At 45.3% G+C, this 21313-nt stretch overlaps 1 protein-coding gene across 9 annotated transcripts; it reads right to left on the minus strand.

The window, feature by feature from the left end:
* Positions 1-160: 160 nt before the first annotated feature.
* Positions 161-20894, minus strand: clcn3 (chloride channel 3). Of its 9 annotated transcripts, XM_068308650.1 has the most exons (15): positions 20661-20894; positions 16961-17142; positions 10203-10363; positions 8923-9022; positions 7713-7900; positions 7325-7447; positions 6926-7132; positions 6772-6852; positions 6154-6699; positions 5776-5962; positions 5298-5696; positions 4991-5207; positions 4156-4231; positions 2976-3013; positions 1392-1529 (listed from the first exon to the last, which is right to left on the minus strand). In XM_068308650.1, exons 2-14 carry the CDS (start codon positions 17121-17123, stop codon positions 2999-3001), a joined length of 2463 nt encoding a protein of 820 aa, XP_068164751.1. In that variant the 5' UTR covers positions 17124-17142; positions 20661-20894; the 3' UTR covers positions 1392-1529; positions 2976-2998. The 9 variants fall into 9 exon arrangements, with proteins under 9 accessions (XP_068164748.1, XP_068164754.1, XP_068164753.1 ...); XM_068308647.1 differs by lacking the exon at positions 2976-3013 and having other exon boundaries at positions 161-1529; XM_068308653.1 differs by lacking the exons at positions 2976-3013; positions 16961-17142; positions 20661-20894 and adding exons at positions 14321-14381; positions 14508-14875 and having other exon boundaries at positions 161-1529.
* Positions 20895-21313: the final 419 nt, after the last annotated feature.

Below are 21313 nucleotides of genomic sequence, written 5' to 3' on the forward strand. Positions count from 1 at the left end.
ACTTCATTTCCCTTCATACTGAACCGATCATGAATGTTGAAGATAAATAAAATGCGTGTGTGAAAAGCCGAAACACATTTTCCAGGCACTTGGCAGATTCCAGCGATCGTCGGACAAACATGAAGAATTACTGCGTTTAATTTAACTTCTGACCAACAGGTCATTTTTGATCTTCTAATTTATTCAGAGTTTTTATATAATTTTGTCTTAATTCAGATCGTAATATTCTTTGGTCCGTCTTCAATAACGTTTAATCTTCATCTGCAATATGTAAGTTTAACTTTTAATACAAAAATAATAATTAATGCAAATTATCAAGACAAAAGAAACGCTGTCCAACTTCTAAAATTATGAGGTTATGAGAAAATAATAAAATAATTAGTTTCCAGTTATTCAACACGTTAAAACCTTCTCGTTTCGAGTGTTTATTTTTCTTCACGTCACCGAACAAACGACGGGTTCAAGGATGGATGAAACGGTTTCCGTCAGCATCCTTCGGAAAGACGATCAGCCGTCCTGCGTCGTCTTCAACCGATCGCCTCAAACATCAGAAAAAAAAGGGAGATAGTGATTCAAACGAGTGGAAAACTAGTCGTTATCTGGGAAAAACAAGATAAACTCCAGTAACAGAAAAGAAAAATCTTCCCTGGACAATTTATTCTCTACTCTTCCTTCAGTTTACACACACACACACACACACACACACACGCACGCACGCAAACATGCATCCAGGTGAGCTGCTGCCACGCTTCCACGGTGACCAGCAGTTGCGCATTCTCTCGGTTTCCACGGTAACCTGGCTGGAATGTAGTGACGCTGAGGACACACACACTTAATTCACAGGTAAACAAAGTGTTTCTCCAGGGGATGGACAGGCGTGGTGTGGGTGTGTGTGTGTGTGTGTGTGTGTGTGAGGGGGTTGATCAGGAGCCTGGAGGTTTTTAAGGTCCCTCATCGCACCTCGACTGCGGTTCATTCTGACCTTTGACCCCCTCCAGGTAGACGAGGGTGAGGCACGTGAAGAGTGCAAGAAGGGTGTGTGTCTGTACAGGTTAGGGAGTATTATTGTGTGTGTGTGTGTGTGTGTGTGTGTGTTTGCGTGTAGAGACAGCATGCATGTTTGACGTGTCTAAGTGCAATAGTGTTTGTAAAAGTGCATTCCGTGTGTGTGTGTGTGTGTGTGTGTGTGTGTGTGTGTGTGTGTGTGTGTGCGTGTGTGTGTGTGTGGCTGCCACTCGGTGGCCTCAGCAACCAGAGCGGTGAAGTCTTTTCTCTTGTAAACGTCTCTGAGAGCCACGAAGCTGAAAACTGAAGAAGAAGAAAAAAGAAAAAACCAGCGGGTGTGAACGTCAGGATCCGTCCAGGAGGAAGACCTCCTCCTCCTCCTCTTCCTCCTCCTCATCGCCCCCTCCCCTCAGACTGTCCTGGAAGGAGCGGATCAGTTGAACATGATGGACTCGGGGTCTTGGTTTGCCATTTGCGCCATGTGACGCAGGATATCTTTTTTTGTGACGATACCAAGGAGACGCCTGCAGAGGGAGAGAAACAGGGAACGTGAGGAGGCGTCGTCGGAGCAACGACGTGTTTCTGTTGGCTTTAAGGTCCAAAATCAGATTGGATTTGGGTTTGTTTTGTTTTACTTTTGGGATGGGGGAGCCAACAGAGACAGAGAGGAGAGGAAGGAGGTGCGAGTCCAGAGGAGGAGGACGAGGAACGGGAGCAGAAACGACACCTAAGAGCGAGGTGTCGTTTCTCACTGGCCCCCAAAGCTGCTGAGAGAGAAACACCGGAGCCTACAAGGAGACAGGAAGTGGTGGCCAAGGTGGGGAGGAAAATTTAGAACAACAGTGGGGGGGTGGTAGGGTTTGTGGGGGTTCTTCCTGTCGATTCCAGAGCAGACGTGACGTTTGGATTTCCTGCTCTTGAAACGTCAGGAAGAACCACGAACTGCAGGTGTTTGGAGCTGTGGATGCAGTCTGGGGGGGGGGGGTTCAAGTGAAAGCAAACATCTGGAAAAGGGGGGGGGATTAAGATGCTACCCGATAGCTGCTAAGAAGCTAAAGACGAGCAGATCTGGGTACAAAGAGCTTTTTTTTTTGTGTGTTCATCAGATTTCAGCTTCATTTCCACCCTGGAAAAGGAGGATCAGGTGCAAAACATTTGAACCCAGGTCTGCATGGGGGGGGGGTTCATAGTGAGAGGGGGGTTGAACGACAGTGACTAAACAGCAGCAGCAGCAGGAGAAAAACTCTAATGAAGCACAGATCAAAACCAGACGGTACGGTTCAATGTGGGTGGGGGGGTTAGAGGGGGGGGGTGTCAGTGTTCCCTGTAGGCCAGCAAAGTCCAGTAAGCTTTAGTTTTAATTCCCAGTGATGACTGGAAACTAATAAGCGAGAAAAAGAGCCAAACTGAGAGCCAAACTGAAGGTGAGTTCTGCTGCTTTGAAACAAAATTTAAGACCCGATTACAAGAACGTTTCAGTCCGTTTCCCAACAAGTCAGACGAAAGTTTAAAAAGAGTTAAAATATGAAAGAAATGTATTTACAGAATATGGTTCGTTTGCCTTTTTTATCCAATTTATTTTGAAATGATCTAAAGCTTTTGTTTTCCCTTCCTGTCTTGGTTTTTAATTGATTTACCACGAATCGTCTTCTGCTTCACGGATCCATCGGGACGGCCTTCAGCTTTTATCACTTTAAGAACATTAAACTGTAACGTCTTCAGAAGCGGGTCGGGGGGGGGGGCTGGCTGACAGGAAACACTGAGACGGGATTAGTGACACTAAAAACTAACTCCCTCGGTCACTAGTAGCACTAACTAACACAACAACAGCACTCCAGCACAGCATCCACTAGCACTGCAGGAGGAGGGGTGTGTGTGTGTGTGTGTGTGGGAATGAATCATAGCGTTAGGGACCCCCCCCCCACACTAGAAAATGAAATCAAAACAACGGAGGCCTGCGAGCTACTCGCCAAGTGCTTGTAAGGGCGACGTGTCAGATGTCATCAGTCTGCAGAGACCCGGGGAGGGTGGTGGTGGTGGTGGGGGGGTTTAAAAAACAAAAAAACAGGAGAAAGCAGTCGTTAATGGTGGCAGATATCAGAGGGAGGAGGGGCTGAGATGAAATGACTGCCTACGTGAGAGGATGATGCAAACACAACAGGCGTCACGCTTCCATGACATGTGGAGAAACGGACTCCAGCATCCGTCATGATTCTATCGGAACACGTGGAGGCTAGCGTAACGTAAGCTTCTAGTCCCGTGAGGTGCTAGCATGATGCGGCTAACGACGCTAGAGAGAGCTAAGTCAGCTAAGAATGCGCTGAGGTGGAGATGAGGAGCCAAGTTGCATTCTGGGAAAACTACGGAACCCCTTTCAGACACGGCAAACAGCGAGCGCCACTTCGGGTTTGAGATGGTGGATAAGGGAGGAAATGACAGTCGTGTAGACGTAATTTAATTTTGTAAAATCGTAAGACCAGGTTAGAAGTACTTTCACTTACTTTGAATTTATGTTAACAAAACTAAGTTACATAAATGATGATTCCATGGTGACTATTTAAAGATGATTATAAGTTGCAATGCTGATATACTCCTCTAGAGGGAGCTGTGGCACAAAGGCCAGCAGAAATCTGGACAATTTCACCTCAACAGAATCAGAGATGGATTTTTATCACTAGTAGACAGTTAATAATTTAAGTAAAGATGTTATGAAGTCCTACGTAATGAAAGCGTAGTTACAAACATGTCAGTAAAATATTCAGAATTTAAATGAATCATGTTCTAACTGGCGCCGCAGTAACGAAGCCCATGTCTGAAAGGGGCGACCGACTGATGTGGGCGACAGTTCCCATCTGGGTCCAACTTTACAGGCCCCGGAAAACGCTCAGGAATGACTCCGATTCGGTCCGAGATCGTCTGTCTGCAGACGACTCGACGTTGTTAGCGGTTAAGTTCCACATCAAGCCAACCCATCAACAGCAGAGCGCCGACAGGAAGTGAAAGAGGAAGAAGGAAGGGGAAGGGGAAGGCTCCACGTTTAGCCAGGAACTGTCCAACAGGTTCTCACACCAAAAAATGTTTCATGCATTCCTCTGAAGAGGCAGGTGTGAAAGTGGAGGGGTGGGGGTGTGAAGGGATGGAGCTAATCACCCGGGGCTCCGTGTGCTGCATGAGCTCCTCCAGATGCTCTAATATATTCTTCTTTGTGATGATGCCCAACACAATCCTGCAACACACACCCGTTGACTTGTTAAACTGCCCCAAAACAACAACAACAACAAATAAACAAAAAAGAAACAAACAGGAGAAAACTTAACAACATACACAACTTAAAACATGGAACTCAAAGTTAACAGAAAATTCAAATCAAAATGACAAAGTGCTAAAACTTTATGGTGATATAAATTAATATGATATGATGGTTTCACCTCATTCCATCCTTCTGCAATCGTTTAAGCTCAACCGGTTATTAATCCACGAGATAAAAGCTCCCGTCAAATGTTTTCTAAAGCTGACCGTCTTTTTTAGGTTTCTTAGTGCGAGAAAAACTATTTTAATCCTTTAAATCATAAAGAAAACAAAGAAACGACCACAGCAAACCGTCATTCCCAGATCCACCAGCAGGTGGCGGTCTGCAAAACCTGGAGAAATCTAGAGTTTTACGGTACTTATATGAAGTTTAAACAGGACATTGACGGGTTTTTGACAGGTTATTTGTCCCAACATGAAACATGTTGTGTTTTCACTGTTATTGTTCAGTGGGGCGGTGGGGGGGGGGTTACAGGAAGTGCAGTGCAGAGGGTTAAGCCATGCAGTTCATAGGGTAAACCAGGGGATTGTGGGTCCATGCAACACCAAACAGCGTGTGCACGCGTTTGTTGTCTCTGGACCTTAAAGCGTTAGTCGATCATAAAGGAAGCGAGACGGATTCACTTCCTGTCGTCACAGCAGCATCCAATCATATCGAGTTCAACCCCCCACTTACCCGTTGTGGGTGACGAGGCACTGGCGCAGCCCGAGCTTTCTGAATATGTCCACCACGATCTCCATCGGCGTGTGATCCGTGACGGTGAAGGGGCTCATGTCCAGGATGGAGCGCAGTTTCAGGGGCCGGGGGCTGTCTGCCGGGAGGGTGGGTGCATGCTGGGTAAAGTAAACCCTGGAGTTTAACATGATACCCTCCTGTTTGCGACGAGCATTTTCTATTGAGAACAGAATAACAAGAGAAATATCAAAATTTGAAGGGAGTTGAAACCCAGACGCGCTCGTATCGGGTCATTCTGCGCCGTTACCGATGGCGATGGTGATGTCTCTGCGCAGCGCGAAGCCCACCAGCCTCTGGGACTCTTTGGACACGATCACAGGGAAGCCGTTGTAACTGGTTTCGTTGATGGTGGCCTGCAGCTCCTCCACCGTCATGTCGTCTTGCGTCAGCACAGCCAGCGGGGGGTCGCTGCGCCGCGGCCTCATCACCTCCCGGGCCAGGGTGGTGTGAGTGAACTCCTCTTTGGCGTCCAGGAAGGGGTACCCGTTCAGTCGGATGTGGGACTCGTAGATTCCCTCGCGACCGAAAGCGTCGCCCACCCACTTGCTGGTCATGACGGCGGCCATGAGGGGCACGATGTACTCCAACCCCCCCGTCAGCTCGAAGACGATGACGACCAGGGAGACGGTCATCCGCGTCACGCCGCCTGAGGAGAGGGGAAACCCAGAATTCCAGAGCAGCGCAACCAGAGACGCGAGGGGGTTAACCCACTTCTGCCGACTCACCCAGACAAGCCGCGGCCCCCACCATGGCGTAAAGCCCTGGAGTGATGCAGTCGGCCCCCACCTCGCACCACTGCTTGAACAGGAAGCGGTCGTGGTGGTAGTAGGCCAGCTGCTCCATGGCGATGCCGACGATTCGCCCGGCGATCGCCCCGATGGCCATGCTGGGGATGAACAAGCCCGACGGCACCTGAGAGAGAGAGGGGGGGGGGTTTGTTTCAGCGCAATGACGGGGTACGGAATGACACATCAACAAAAAAAAGGCGGGATTTCTGCATCATCACGCGACACCCCTGAATTTAAATTTTTATAAAAAGGTATTTAGGTGAAAATTGGACCTTGACGTAAAAAATGTAAAAAAACAACAACTGGGGATCCGACCTTCAGCCCGAAGGTGAAGATGGTCATGATGATTTTGAAGATGAGCGCCAGGCAGAGCTGCCACATGGCAGTGTAGACGCCGGGCCCCGCCGGCTGGTTGGGGTGTTCGTTGAAGGCTTTGCTCCCGTTCATCTGGCTGCGGTACTGGCACAGCTGCGACGACTCCAGGGGCCCGCAGTCGGTGAACAGCTCCTTGATCAGCTCGCTGGTGTTCTGCCGGGTGTACGGGTTTGGGAAGGCCACCACCGCCGTGACGGCCGCCACCAGGATCACCTCCAGCACCGGGTATTTGCCGAAACGCGTGGATTTGCGCCGTCGGCACCAGGCGATGTTGGCTCGGATGAAAAAAGCCCCCCAGAGGCCCCCGAAGACCCCCAGGAGGATGAAGGGGATGAGCTCGAACAGGTACCAGGGCGTATGGTACTCCACGTAAAACAGGACCAGGCGGCTGTTTCCGAATGGGTTGATGGAGCGCAGGATGAACGCCGCAACCAGGGCGGCGAAAAAGGAGCGCCAAAGAGTCTTTAGAGGGAAGTAGTAGCTCACCTGGTAGGGAGGAGGGTACAGAGTTAGCTGTGGAACCTCTTTATACCTTGAATCTACCAGAGGGGGGAATACCTCCTCCAAGCTGAAGAGCACTCCTCCAATGGGGGCCCCAAAAGCGACAGACACCCCAGCAGCCGACGCAGCAGAAAGAACCTGAGGAGTTAAAAGCAGCACAATGTCACGCTACGTCGCCAACGCAACGGAGACTCGTTTTCCGTCCTCTCACCTCTCGTTTCTTGGCTTCGTTTTTGCTGTATTTGGGGAAGAGGTAGGAGAAGATGTTCCCGCAGCAGCACGCCACGTGGACCAGGGGCCCCTCCTTCCCCAGGCTGAGGCCCGAAGCCACCGCCAGCACCAGGGTGATGGTCTTGATCATCAGGGTCCACTTGCCCAGGTAGCCCCGGATGATGAAGCCGCTCAGGATGGTCTTGATCTGAGGAGGAGGAGGAGGAGAAACTAATGGAAAGTCGCTAACAGAAGGCTAACAGGAAGTAACAGCCAAAATCATTTACAAATAATTTTTTTACATTTCTTAAAAAAAAATAAAAAAATCACCCTATATCTGCTTTAGCTGCATCGCCATCCAGACACACATTACTTAACAACACAGCTGGATTTTCCTCACCTCAGGGATCCCCGAGCCGCAGGCGTACGGAGCGAACACCTTCACCAGACAGACGGCCAGGAAGGCGAAGGACAGCGCCCAGTAGATGTACATGAAATAGTTCATGATGTAGGAGCCGGGGCCCTGCGGGGGGAGGAAGACGAGGGGTAAGCAGGAATAAAATGTGAACACCAAGAATGTCAAGAGAACTCAAATTATCTGACAACACTTTTATTTTTTCTTCTTCTTCACTGCCACTACAGCTTAAGCTGCATTCAGATGATCAGAATTATCAGTGTCTGAGACGTGTTTGCAGCTATTATTAATACTGTCGTACGTAAACTTTGACACTTCCTTTAACGACTGAAGCAGCGGCTAACGCCGTTAGCATGTGCCTGTGTTAGTCTACCTCGGCCTGCCCCAGTATTAGCTCAGCCCAGCTCTTCCACTGAGGACACTTGTCACGCTCAGCGAAGGTGGTCTCACTGGACGTCCAGCAGCACTGCTCGTGGTTGAACCACATGGCGGACAGACACACGCCCTCTTTCAGGTCGTTCATCCAATCAGCAGCAATGTCAATCAGGCCAGCCAAAGCACCTGGCAGGAAGTAGGAACCAGGAAGGGCAAAAAAAACCGTGAAAGCAGAGAGTAAGAGAAAACAGGGCAGAGAGGTTGCTCGCTATGCTATCACTAAATACATGAGCAATTTATAATTCTAAAGAAAATCAGTGCTGGTCCTGAAAACCTACAGAAATACAATATGGATGGTTAAGGGGTGATTTATGAACACATGAAATGTAATACCTAGACCACATGTGTCAAACTCAAGGCCCGGGGGCCAAATGTGGCCCTCCACATCATTTTATGTGGCCCGCGAGAGAATAAAAGGTCGGTGTCGAAAAATAAGTGGGTCAAAAGTGTGTCTTGACCAAAAACTACATTTTCCACAATGCAGTAATTAAAACCATTTTAACTCTTGACAAAAACGTTGTGAACAAACTTGTGTCTGATGTTATTTTTCTTTATTGATAGTTTGATCCTTGATTGATGGAGTTCTGTGGATTTAATAACCTGACAAATTAAAAGGATTTATGTTACAACAGAAAAACAAACGTGTTTTTTCTGTGTTTTTCTGTTCTGTGATTTTCTGTAATGTTTGTAACTTGAACAAGTAATAAATTCAGATTTATTTACCATTAATGAGTAGTTACATTTATTTTACATTACATTGAGTTACATTTAGTTAAATTTATAAGTTAAATCTGGCCTTTTGAGGACAGCCGTTATGCTGATGTGGCCCTCGGTGAAAATGCGTTAGGGTTCACTGGCTGGGCCATAAAGTCTCCTTTATGACTCATAAATAAAAACATAACTTGAATAAAAGCAGATTGAACACAGTTACTTTATATTCTATTACAGTGGTTTATATGATATTCTTTGAGGGCTGCACTCTGCTGAGGTTCATGCAGGAAGAAGCTGCTTGTGTTCGGGAGCCAGTGGTTAAAGTCAGAGAGAAACCGAGAGGAAGACTGAGCTGCCTGAAGCAAAGCGACGTGAGTCATCAGCATACGACACACAGGTTGTGTGTGATCGGACTCAGAGCCCCCCCCCAGCGTTACCGGAGGCCAAACCGGTGAGGGTGACTACCAGCCACCCAGACCAGGCGTCGTACAGGCTCTTGGTAAACTCCCATGCCGACTCCTTTTTCTTGCTGTTTATCTGCAGGCAAACAGTAAAAACAAACAGTGAACAAAAGTTAAATCCAACTAAAAGTCAACAGTCAAGTAGGTCAAACGAGTTTAACGGCTTCCCGACGATAAGCAGCGTTTCGGTACAATGGTGGATGTTGACACAATTCCTCAGTCAGGTTCAGAAGAGCATGTTTCAGGTGTTCCACAGTCCTGCGTTCACACACTTCTATAAAACAGGTTGTAAAGTTGTGCTAACATGTGGATAAAGTCCTTTACAGGACGAGGGTCAACTATGGACACTGGTGGCAAATTTGATCCCTGCTTTAAGAGTTTTATGGAAGGAAACCGGAAAAAAAAAATTCACTCATAACTCTAGTCGATAAGTTTGGTATTAAAAGTTCTTTGCATCTGCTGATCCTCAATGCCCGTTTCTTCTTTTCTGTGACCCACAGGAAGTGTGTGCAACAACACTTTCTTGCACGACAAAGTTTTTCGCTGATGCCAGCTCAAGTGCAAAAGCTGTATGAAGCAGAAATAAGTTGAGCTCCAACTTTTCCCTAATTCTGAGCAGCAAAAACCCTCCTTAAAGAATCAACCGTGTGTGTAACCAAGTTCAACTGACTTTACGGCAACTGAACAAAGAAACAGCAGAAAGAATTGAGAATTAAGAAAAGAAGGGAAGGTCAGCAGCCGTTGTGTCGGGATTTCTCTGACGGATGGGAAGGATGGTTAGCGTAAATTAGCTTAAACTAGCGATTCCACAGCAGTGTGAGCCCAATCGCTTAATCCAATCAATGAAAATGAAATGTCATACATTAAAGACCTCGTGAAGTCTCATGGGATCACGGGAGTGATTGCTTCCCATGTGAAACTACAAACAATGGCAGTTTTGAGTCTATCTGACATGAATCAGGCAGAATTCACCACGAATGAGTTGATTTTATAAAGTTTTATTCACTTTCTGTTTAGTCAAATCGCTGAACTTCCTTTCTTTCTTCATGGAATCCAATGGTAACGTTCAAAACGACAGAGACAAAGGATGGAGTCAAAGTGTTTGAAGTCCGACCGAAGAATCGATACTCATCCAACAACACGTTCTGAACAAGCGAGGTATTTAGCATCCCTAGTCCTGCCTTCCAGCCTGAGCACGAGCTGCGGGGCGAGCCAGCGCGCCTAAAGCGCTTGGAGGTCTCCGTCACACTCCTCACCTTGCGGTGCCTCTCGCGGTCCTTGCACTTCTCACGAACCCAGTCGATGGTGTGGAAGTCGTCGTAGGTCCCCACACCAGGGATGGGCTCCTCCAGGAAGTCCAGCAGGTGGGTGGAACTGCTGGGCGCCCCTCCGCCGTTGGACATGGCGTAGTTAGACCCTGAGGAGAAAAGACAGAATCGTCAGATTTCAAAGTTCGATTCCACACATGGGGGGAACAAACACAGCATCCGTTTTGTGGGATGTACCACCGGGTTCAGAGACACTGGAGAGTGAAACCGGAGATACGACTCAATCAACTCAAACAAGAAAAAAAAAAAGTCTAGTCATCATGTCACCTGGAGCAAAAACAACAGAATGGAAAAAGGAATGTTTGCTGTAGTTACTAAATTTAGAGCGAGTTTGTTTGCATTGTTCCAACCCCTGGAGGCTATCCATATCTCTGTGGTTGGATCGGGTGTGTCTGCAGACTTTCTTAACTTCATAGTTTGTGCAGCGAAGCTTCCAAAAAGCATATCATGAACTTTTACAGTGAGTTTCATTTGCACCAGGCAAAGAAAATCACGACAAAAATTCAATCTTAAACATTTCCCCATATGTTTTGTCTTGAAGAGCCACAAAATCGGTTCTGTTGTCAGTAATTTTGACATAAAAATGCTGAATTTGTGCGTTAATTTGCCAGAAAATGTGTCTCATTCAACTGTGAGACTCTTTCTTCCGAAATTTGAAATTTTTAGAGACTTCAGCCACACGATCCAACGTGAGACGTGATATTTATTCATATGAAAATGGTTGTAATTGCTCTGTCGGTGTTAAAGGTGGAGCTAAATCTGCTAAGCAAAATAAAAAACAGAAGCTAATGGACTCTAAAAAGGAAAGAATTTCATAACTATGATTAAAAGTGCTAAATTCAAGGAGATTAATTCCTATAAATTGGCAAACAGAGCAAAAAAAAAAAGATCTTTAAAAACAATAAAGCTGAACAGTAAATCTATGCGTTCCAGGACACAATCCACATTGTTCCATACGCTGTAATCTCCTAAGTCTGACTGCAACTGGGACAAGGTCACAACTACCGAACAAAGCCTCTTTCATAAATGTTAACGCTACGAAGCCGTTCAAACCAGAACACTGCTTGCATTAAATTACATACATTTAAATTTTAATTAATATGTTGCACACCAGAAGCATTTGTTTATCCCAAAAGCAGAAGAAGCAGAGGTTGAAGAATGATTTTGCGGGAAAGAAACGACTGCAAAGGTGAACTCACAGAATTAGGAAACTGATCTTGGTGCCAACTGTGGAGTCTGAACTACCCAACAAGCTCAACTGAAACATGTAGCCCTACACAAACACACAAAAACGTATTTGTGGACACACATATTTGAAACAGACTGAAATGAAGGCAGAGGGGGGATTTTTTTAATGGTGATACAGTATGTTGTGTGAACAACCTTGAAATAATAACACAAATAAAACCGCTGACGACGCTGCGCTACCAGCATCAGTCGAGTCACCGTGACGACAGGGAAACTGGGCGACGGCAACAACCAAACGCAGCGCCCGCAAAAGATTCAGTCCAACAGACGGGCGGCCAAAAACATACACTCTTCCACTAAAGGAACACTTCATTCTAATGTATAAACAGAGGGACAAAGCATTTCCTTTACCTCTAAAATAAGAGCAAACGCTGCTCACGGCAGCACGTCTCTAACTGAGCAGCGTCTCACATGGACTGTCAGGCCTCGTCGACGACCGTCGGGTAAATCAGATAAGAGGGTTTAGAGGCAGCGCACCCGGGCGGGGGGTCAGTCGGGTCGCAGAGGGGTTAGACTGCTCATGTGATCGACGTTAGAAACCGGCTGTGACGACCTTCTCGGGGTAAGAGGTCAGAAAACTAACGGGAAGACATTCGTGACGATGTGGAGAAGTTCCTCTTGTTTTCACCCTGAGGAACCAGATACAGGAATGTGGCCAACAGGTGTCGTCACACCGTTGGAGGGGGGGGGGGTACATTGGTATAGAGGTGCCAGCATCCCATCTCCAGCTGTCGCAGCCACAGCAACGCTGTGTGTCTGTGTAAAATGGCGGAGATGTTGCCTGTTCGCCAGAGCGTGAGACGTGAACCTAAATAAACCCCCCCCTTTAACTTACGATCGCCGCCCGACACGACACACACCCACGGTTAATCGTTAACGGAGGTGGATTGGACGAAAGAAACCGCAGCGGCGTAGAGAAATGGCAGCTTCTAACTCCAATTAAACACGGATTACACACGCGTGTCCCCGGCTGGTCTGGGACTACATGAACGGTAGAAGCAGGTGGATGGAGAGGAGGATAGAGGGCATCGGAAGGAAAGCGGAGAATAAACCCCCCAGGAAGGAACGCGGCGTACCTCTTTTAGGGATCTCCTGCAAGGGGATGGTGTCCCCTCCCCCGTCGTAGGGCAAATAGGGGTCGGCTGCCGCGTCCTCCTCCTCCATGTTGACAGCAGAGACGAAGGCTAGGCTAAAGCTAAGCTAAGCTTCACTACGCACCTCTAGCTGCGTGTGTGTGCGTGTGTGTGTGTGTGAGCTGCTGCCATGTTGGCCAGAGGAAGACGAGCGCGGCTTCACCAGTTACAGAGAGTGGAAGAGTGTGTGTGTGTGTGTGTGTGTATGACGCTAACCCCTCCCTCTGCTGTCTCTCGCTCCACTGCAGCAGCTGACTGTTGGAGCTGATGTCATCACACACACACGCACGCACACACACACACACACACACACACACACACTAAGGAAGGAAATGCGATCACAGCAGGCTGATCGGCCTTGTCTACTTGGTTGCTAGGGGCGATCGCTGAGCCCTGCCTGAATGGGAGAGACCACTGTGAGGGTTCGCAGGGGGGTTTGTGTGTTTTAGTGTGTGTGAGCTGTGACAAAGTCACAGTGGGGGGGTGGGGGTGGGGTCGTGTGGATGATGAAAACTGAGCCAAAATATAACTGAATTTTTCAAAATAAAAAGAATTTACTAAATCGAGTACGTACAATGTGAAAAATTTGAGCATTAATCATCTTATTAAATGTAAATATGAATATATTTGAATTTATGTAGAAAAAATATCATTATATATATATATATATAATGATACTTCAATCTGATTTTTTAAAATTTTATTTATTTTATTATCTGTATTGATCCCCATAGGGAAATTCTTGTTGGCTGGTTAAGAATCAAAGCTGACACTATCAGCCAGTTGCCATTGATTTTTAAAAAACTACACGTAAATTTAATCTGTGTTACAAAATAAGTCTTTGCTGAGTTTTACGAAGGATTCTCTGCAGCTCCGATGAACCCAGTCATCCCATCGCTGGCCTGATCACACAAAAACCGTGACAGTGAGCTCCATCTAGTGATCAGAACCAGATCAATTTCCTACTGATTGACGAATTAGAAGCCTCATGAATGATGGCATGGCTCTGAATGACTTCATGCTCTTTTAGTTTCATTTGATGAATGTTTGACACACATGAGGTTCAGTCACAAGCTGGCGCCCCGTCCGGCTAGCGTTAGCCTCGCGGCGTGCTCCAGACCACAAACGTGTGGGGCTCCAGAGGGCCGAGGAAACGGCCGTTTGCGGGGCCCTTTGTGATGATACAGTTTTGGAATCTCCTTACAACATCTTAAAAGGAATCTTATCACACTTTTCAGGCAAGTCTGTTACGTAATCATTCATGAATCATAACCGTAGTAAACATTTGACATAATCGTGACACTAACCCTCAGTATCTCTTCTGGCTTCTGGTTCAGAACGGAAAAGGAAAATGTCAACAATCCCAGTCGAGCAAAGCGAAAAGTTGGAAGTCAGACGAGCGGCGCTGCACAAACAGTTGGGTTCACTGTGCAGACAGGATATGAATGAAACACGAGATACAACATCTGGACGACTCACAGCGTACAGAAAAAACCCCACCACCACCTCACACCTGGAGCACAGCGGCAGATTTCATGGGAACGAAACTAAACGGTCCTTAACTTTTGTGTAAACATGTATTATCGTATGAAACAATGCAGCAGGTCTTGAACATTTCACACACCTTTTTTTATCACTACGATTTACTGGTAACACACTTCCCACCTGTTCGGCCTCCTAGTTTACAGCAGGACTCCTGTCTCAGACGAAGTCAGCCATAGTTACGCTGAAAAAGTCCATCTTGGTCAAACTTTTCAAACAGAATGAAGTTAAAAAAAAACAAACCTCAAGCCAGAATTCAACAGATCAAAGTTTAAAATCCAAAATTTCCAATGAATCTTCTATTTCCCACCTCAGCAACTGCTAAGCAAGCAGAAATGGTTCCAGCTACGACACACGCCAGCCCCCTTCAGCGGTGTGAACCCACCCACTCATAAGCGCGCAAAAAATAGCACAGGGAGTTAGAAATGGGACCACACCGACTTCAAGGAGAGGCAGTCACACGGATCTTTCTGGAAACACCAGTTCGCACCAGCTGGACGTCTAACTATGTAGTTGTTGCAACCGGCGTCGGGTGACGGGAGCGGGAGGTGGAGTCAGAACGTGAGCAGAAACAAGTCACAATAAGACGAAAAATATCAAGAGAAGATGTAAAGAAGCCAATGATCGCTGGTCAGACGGCACCACAAAACGTTTATCAGACGTTTAGAGAGAACACAAAAACTCCCACGCAAAAGAAATCCATAAATGCACCATTATTCTTTTATGTATTTACAATCGTTTCCATTCAGCTGTAACAAAAATGCTGAATTGACGGAAGAAAGGCCCTGATTTATGTCGATCAAAACACAGATACCTCTCTGCAGAGGTGAAATGGAATGACTAACACACCACCAGCTCCTTCTGCGTCCGGACAAACAATAGGAATCATAACACTAATACTAATAATTACTCAGACAAAGAAAGAGCAGGACGCAGAAGATGGAAAGGCAGGTGACCGAGGTGGTGTGACGGGTACAGTGGCTTGTAAATGTATTTATACACACATACATTCTACATTTTATCATGTTATGACTACAAACAAACATGGAGTTTATTGTGAAAAGTCAGCATGGCTCACAATTGTGAAGTGTAATGAAAATTAAACTTGATTTTTAATTATTTTTTACAAATAAACTGACTGGTGCGGCGTGCTTTCAGAAGTTGCCTGATGATCTCTGAATGGTCAAGTGTTGACATAATGGCTAAACAGAGTGTGTAATCTAATCTCAGTGTAAATACTGTGACCCTCTGTGATGGCCTCAGAAGTTTAAGAGAACATTAGGGAGCAAACTGCACCATGAAGGACAGGGAACATACCGAACGGGACCAGGATAAAGGTGTGGAGAGGTTTAAAGCAGGTGAGGCTATAAAAAGATTTCCCACGCTCTGAACATTTCACAGAGCAGCGATCACCATCACCCGGAAATGGTATGCACTGCATTAATCTGGCATTGATGGAAGACCGGCAAGAAGGAAGACGTTGTTAAAAGGAAACCATAAGAAGTTCCGTTTGCGAGACTTCCTGGTCAGCATTGAGTTAGACTTGTTTGTGTCGCTCTGCAGGAAACAAACTATTATTTTCACATTCGTCAAAGGGGCAGAGGGTACAAACTCATTTGCTAATCTTTCCTTCTAAAACAAACCCGTGTCTTCACATTTATGAATCTGTGGCAAGATCTGAAAACTGCCGATCACAAATGATCTCCATCCAATCTGAGTTGGTCTGCAGAGAAGGATGGGCAAAAGCATTCAGTCTGGGAGAGATATAACCCAAATGACTGCAGCAAAACACACATCAGTTTATTTGTAAAAAAAAATAAAAAATTAAAGCACATCTAACTTTCTTTTTACTTCATAACTGTGAGCCACTCTGGGTTGGTATTTTATATATAATTCCATTTTGAAACCACTGAACTATTTATGCTGCAGAAGCACAGTAGAGATCAATATACCAACGAACGGATGAATGAATGGTAATACGAATAAGTTAAAAGTGTGTATTCATCCAGCCAATCACACGTTGGGAGATAACAAAACAATCACTGCCACCTGACAGGAAACGATCACAATGATCCACACAGGAAAGCGAGCGAGGCCAAAGCACGAATAGAAGAGAGAATGAGATTAGAAAGCAAAGTGTGGATGTTACAAAAGGTCAAGGCGACGGGTGGAAGCTGCAGGAAAATATTAAACAGGAAACGGAGGCAGCGAGTATGACGCTTAGGGATAAAGCAACCAAATAATCAGATTTTTAAAAAAATTTAAAAGAAGAAGCTGGAGTCCTGAGAAAGCCTGAAATATTTAATGTCGTTAAACCGGACAAGAAAGATGGATTAAAAGCCTTCACAGTGGCTGGTGATCATTTCATTGGTAAATCAGTACAGCGTGACCAGATTTGTGTGCAATTTAATGATGAATTATGAATAATTTAAAAACACGGTGCACTGGTATTTCATGTTAGACATCCAGTCCCTGAGTTGGCTGAAATGTTGGCTGTGGGTTTAAAGGTTCTAAAGTCGTCTTGTCTCGTGTTACCTACATTTATTCTATGTTTAATTATAAATTAATTTCTTTATGAAGCAGAAATAAAAAAGAAAAACAGCTTTCAGAAGGGGGTTTGATGGCTGAATTTAAATGAAAAGGATGGAGAAACTTCTACCAAACAAGAAAATCCACTCAATTTTGCACTTCAACACACGGCATGATGGGAAGCTGCATGACGGGCCGATCCAAACGCTTGTGGAGGCGCCCCCCCCCCCCTACCTGGGGAGGCAGCGTCCCCATCCAGCAGGTTGTCGTCCTCGGTGGTGTGGAAGTCCATGATGACGCCGGCTCCATCCAGCAGCTCCTCGTCGCTGCTGGCGCTGGTGATGCTGTTGTAGCTGTTCCTGCAGTAGCCTCTGTGGTACAGCTGCTCCGACTCCATTTAGCTCCGCGCCCGTGCCCTGGGTGGGGGTGGGGGTGGGGGGGTTGAGACACGCACAACCACGTTCGTAAGGATGTGAGGTTACAGAGTGAAGGGAATCAGGTAAGCTGAAGCGTGGGTTATTAACATGCAAACACACACACACACACACTCTAATAGTCCAGTACGTAACTTTATTTGAAGATCACACACAGAGAAAGGCACAATCAGTTGTGATTGGGGGTGGGGGGGGCAATGAATGACTTAAAGTAGTAGAATGGTTGGACTATTCAGTGACGCTATGAGCTAAGCATCTTATCATTGGTCAAGAACAAAGAAATGAACAGATAAATGTCGGGAGTGTCGGAGGTAGTCGGACGAAAGAGATTAATTGCTACCTTGATTTCCATCATACAGTACGCCCCATGATGAGCTGGCATCTCATCTGGGGTGTACCCCACCTCTCGCCTGTAACCAGCTAGGATAGTCTGACAATCGTCTTGTCTACAAGAAAATCAATGGATGGGTCTTCGAGTATTGAAACAAAAATTGCCACCAAATAAAAAAGATTAGAAATATACACAAATTTGTCACCAGAAATGACCCAAAAATATCACTGAGCACAATGAAAGTCAAGCTAAAATTACAGATAACCTGAGGATATTTATAGGAAGATCAGTTTGGAGGCCAGACGAGACACAAAGTTTTACAGAAGAATATTAAATGGGCCACTGCAGCCTGACCGACATTCACTCATATTTTAAGGCTTGATAGATGGAATGAGATCAATACGTTTAGGGAGTGAGACGAGTTCTTCTGCAGCAAAAACATCCTTTATGCAGTTTACAGAGACATCTTTACAAATACAGGACACGCTTGGAGAAAACTATCCTCAATTTTTTTAGTTGCTGGATTTTACCCAGAGAAGAAACCCAGCAGAACGTTCCCTGAATGGTTCCCACGCAAATTTTCTTAAAAGTCACGTCAATTCAAAATGTAGTTAAAATAATAATTACAAACCGATTCGCCCAGTCAGATTTACGTTTAAGACCCATGAGATAAATTTGGGCCATTAAATTCAATTTATTCTCGTTAGCAGGGACTTAACTTTCAAATCGACTCGTGCGATTCCTCCGACCTTCTGAGACACCGAACCATCGTGATCCGACCCGTGAGACCCAGAACAAAACTTCTTTTTAACCAATTTTATGACTTCATTTGGAATTAAACTAGTTTTGTGATGTGCATCAGAGAAAACACACACTTTGGCGTAGCAGCACGTCAATGGTGTGCAATTACCTTCCCAGACAGATAGTTCTATTGTATAAAACCTCTTTCAATAATCCGATTCCGCAAGACTCGACATCTTTCTTCACATTTCTTTCAGCTTCTGATGTTTGATAGTTATAATTAATAATGCTTAGGAGTTGTTTGAGTTTCCCTTCCGTCTTTGCAGCGGTAGTCACAACAGTAATCACTCCACAGAAGATGACAGCATGATGATTGTTGAGGAGCTGCTGCGAACGAGTTAGATGTGGTTTGAGATCATGGTGGGAGGGGTGCGTGTGAGAGACGATCGATAACCGCGGCGATCAACGGCAAGGGGAAGAAACCGTTGCACGTATCTCCCTCCGCCCGGTCACTATGGAGGCGTCGGCCTGGAGACGGTTGCTGGGATGTGACTCAGCGGTTTGCCTTCCCTGCAACAGACAACCTCACACCTCCTCCGTCGATGTGGCCAATACGATGCGACGCATCCTTAAAAAAAATAAACAGGCAGAGAGCGGTCGATATACGGACCGCTCCGAAGCTTTAGGGGGCTCGCAATTGCCTCACAAGGCAATCAGAAGACATCACCAACAACGTAGTGGTGAAGTCGTGCAGTGATGTCCCTGCATTTCACTGGAGAAGACGTGAGAAGTATTTTTGCAAAATGTTTAAACGTTAATTCAATCTGTCCACCAGGAGTCAAGTGAATACAAGCTTTCATCAAATTCGACAGTCTTGTGTGTGTGTGTGTGTGTGTGTGTGTGTGTGTGTGTGTGTGTGTGTGTGTGTGTGTGTGTGTGTGTGTATGTATGGTAGAGGTGCCATCAGTGACTCTTTGTCTGGTATCAGTTCCATCCATCCTACGCCATTCTGGGAATATTTCTTTACTACGCAGACAGTAGTGACAGCATCCTAGAACTGAAAGTGGATCTTTATTACAATCGATCAGACAAAAAAATGGATATATTTTAGATTTAGCCTCATTAAGATGTGTCAATATTCTTATTCTGGTAATGAAACCGTGAAAACCAGGTTGATGTTTTCATCTTAAGCACACAAGGAAGTGAAAGTCAAGATGGCGATCGAGCAAAACAAAGATCATTAATCAGATATCGATCATCCCACTGGTGATCGATAAGCAAACTGGACCAGAGTTTCAACACTAAGTCATACGCATCATGATTGCGATGAAAGGTTCAATGCAACTTCTCTATTGACTGAATGAAGCTAAAGCAAAAGTTGACTCTCCATTTTGACTTGGAGGAACACTCAGTTAATCATAAATCTATATTAAGATTAAAACATCCAAGTAGTGGCGAAAGCAGAAAGGTAACAGCAGAGAAACATTAACGTCAGTGTGCCAAACTGGGCCAACAAAAAAAAAAAAGTTTAGATAAATCATTTATCCAAAAAAACACTCCACAAAAGCAACAAGAACCAACGCAGTCAGAGACCGCAACATCCCAAGACACCCCTGAATTCAAGATCAAAGCTGGTGCTTTGACCTACTTTCATGGATCAAAGATCATAGATCAAAGCTTTGTTCAAGATATGCACTTGTACTTGTTTAATAAAATTCAACTACATTTTCCCAAATCAACTGATTTCTTATTCAGTTTACAAAATGCTCAGAAGTGGTGAAAGACCATTACAGTGAATGTATTATTTATTTAGCTAGAAGGTCCAGTTAGAAAGATTTTTAATCTACAAACAGATTAAGAAACGTCAACAAATCCAGGTTTAAAAATTCCAAAAGAAAATAGTTTACAATCCGATTATCTCGCTTGAATTTGGAGGAACGTAGAAACACATGACGGGCTTGATTGCAGCCTTCATGATGAGTAGCAACGGTGACACGGCTAGCACGGCTAAAAACACCAAACACACCACCAACAGCTCATTTACAGGAATTAAACGTGTAAGAATTAAAGTTACACGAATAAATATTGAGGGGAAAAAACACAAAATTAAAGGTCTGTTTCCAAATAACCCAAGTTTAAATCGTTTAAAGCCACAAAAAGTCAGACAAAGCTAACGATTAATTAATTAAATTCACTCAACTGCATGCTAGCTGCGTGCTAACCCGTTAGCTAGCTGGCAGCAGGTTTGCACCTGTTCGGATGTGGAATCACCGCTAAACGGGACAAAAACAAGATGACGGTTGGATGCGTGGATGGATGGAAGATGGTTGGATGGCTTCTAACATCTCTCTCCATCTATTTAACGCACAATCCCGCAGACGCTAACTCGCCGCTGACGCTAATTTAAACACAAAAGCGCGTCACGCACCTCGGTGATGCCTCAGCTCCAGCTCGGACACGAACTCTCATCCTTCTGGGTTAAAACTAACATTTTATTTCCTAAACGCTGGGATTCGACGTCCTCCTCCTCATCCTGATGGTGCTTCTTCTTTCAATCCCATTCCCGTGTCCGCGGCGGTGACGTTCACTTCCTGTTTGCCTGCCCGGCGACGGTGGCAGCGGCGGCGGCAGAGGCTCCCGTTCCAACCCGTGACCACGTGATCAATTATTCATCCAATCAGAAGACAGATCGAACACCATGAAGACACGATCTGCTAACAGACGCAGCATGTGTTACTGCTGGAACAGATAATGAACTAATTAATTTGATCAGAACACATTCTGTACATCAATTTTATACATTAAGTTATTGATCCTATAATGTACTTTGTAATTTAGCTCTACTGTAGTATCTGTAGATCTACAGTACAACTAAATTATCAAATATTTTTGAATATTCTTTTCTTTAGTTAAGGTTATTTGACAAGTTTTCGTTGATCTAGTTTGAATAAATGTAAAATATATCTTTCTTGGTGAGTTTATAATTTCACATTTTGTTAAATATTAAAAGAGTAATTCCCTGTATGTATTTGCAGTTTTCATTCAGCATTTCCCCCCTGTTCGGTCTTATGTCCTAGTTAT

Source organism: Antennarius striatus, chromosome 23 (assembly GCF_040054535.1).
Source record: "Antennarius striatus isolate MH-2024 chromosome 23, ASM4005453v1, whole genome shotgun sequence".
Lineage (NCBI taxonomy): Eukaryota > Metazoa > Chordata > Actinopteri > Lophiiformes > Antennariidae > Antennarius > Antennarius striatus.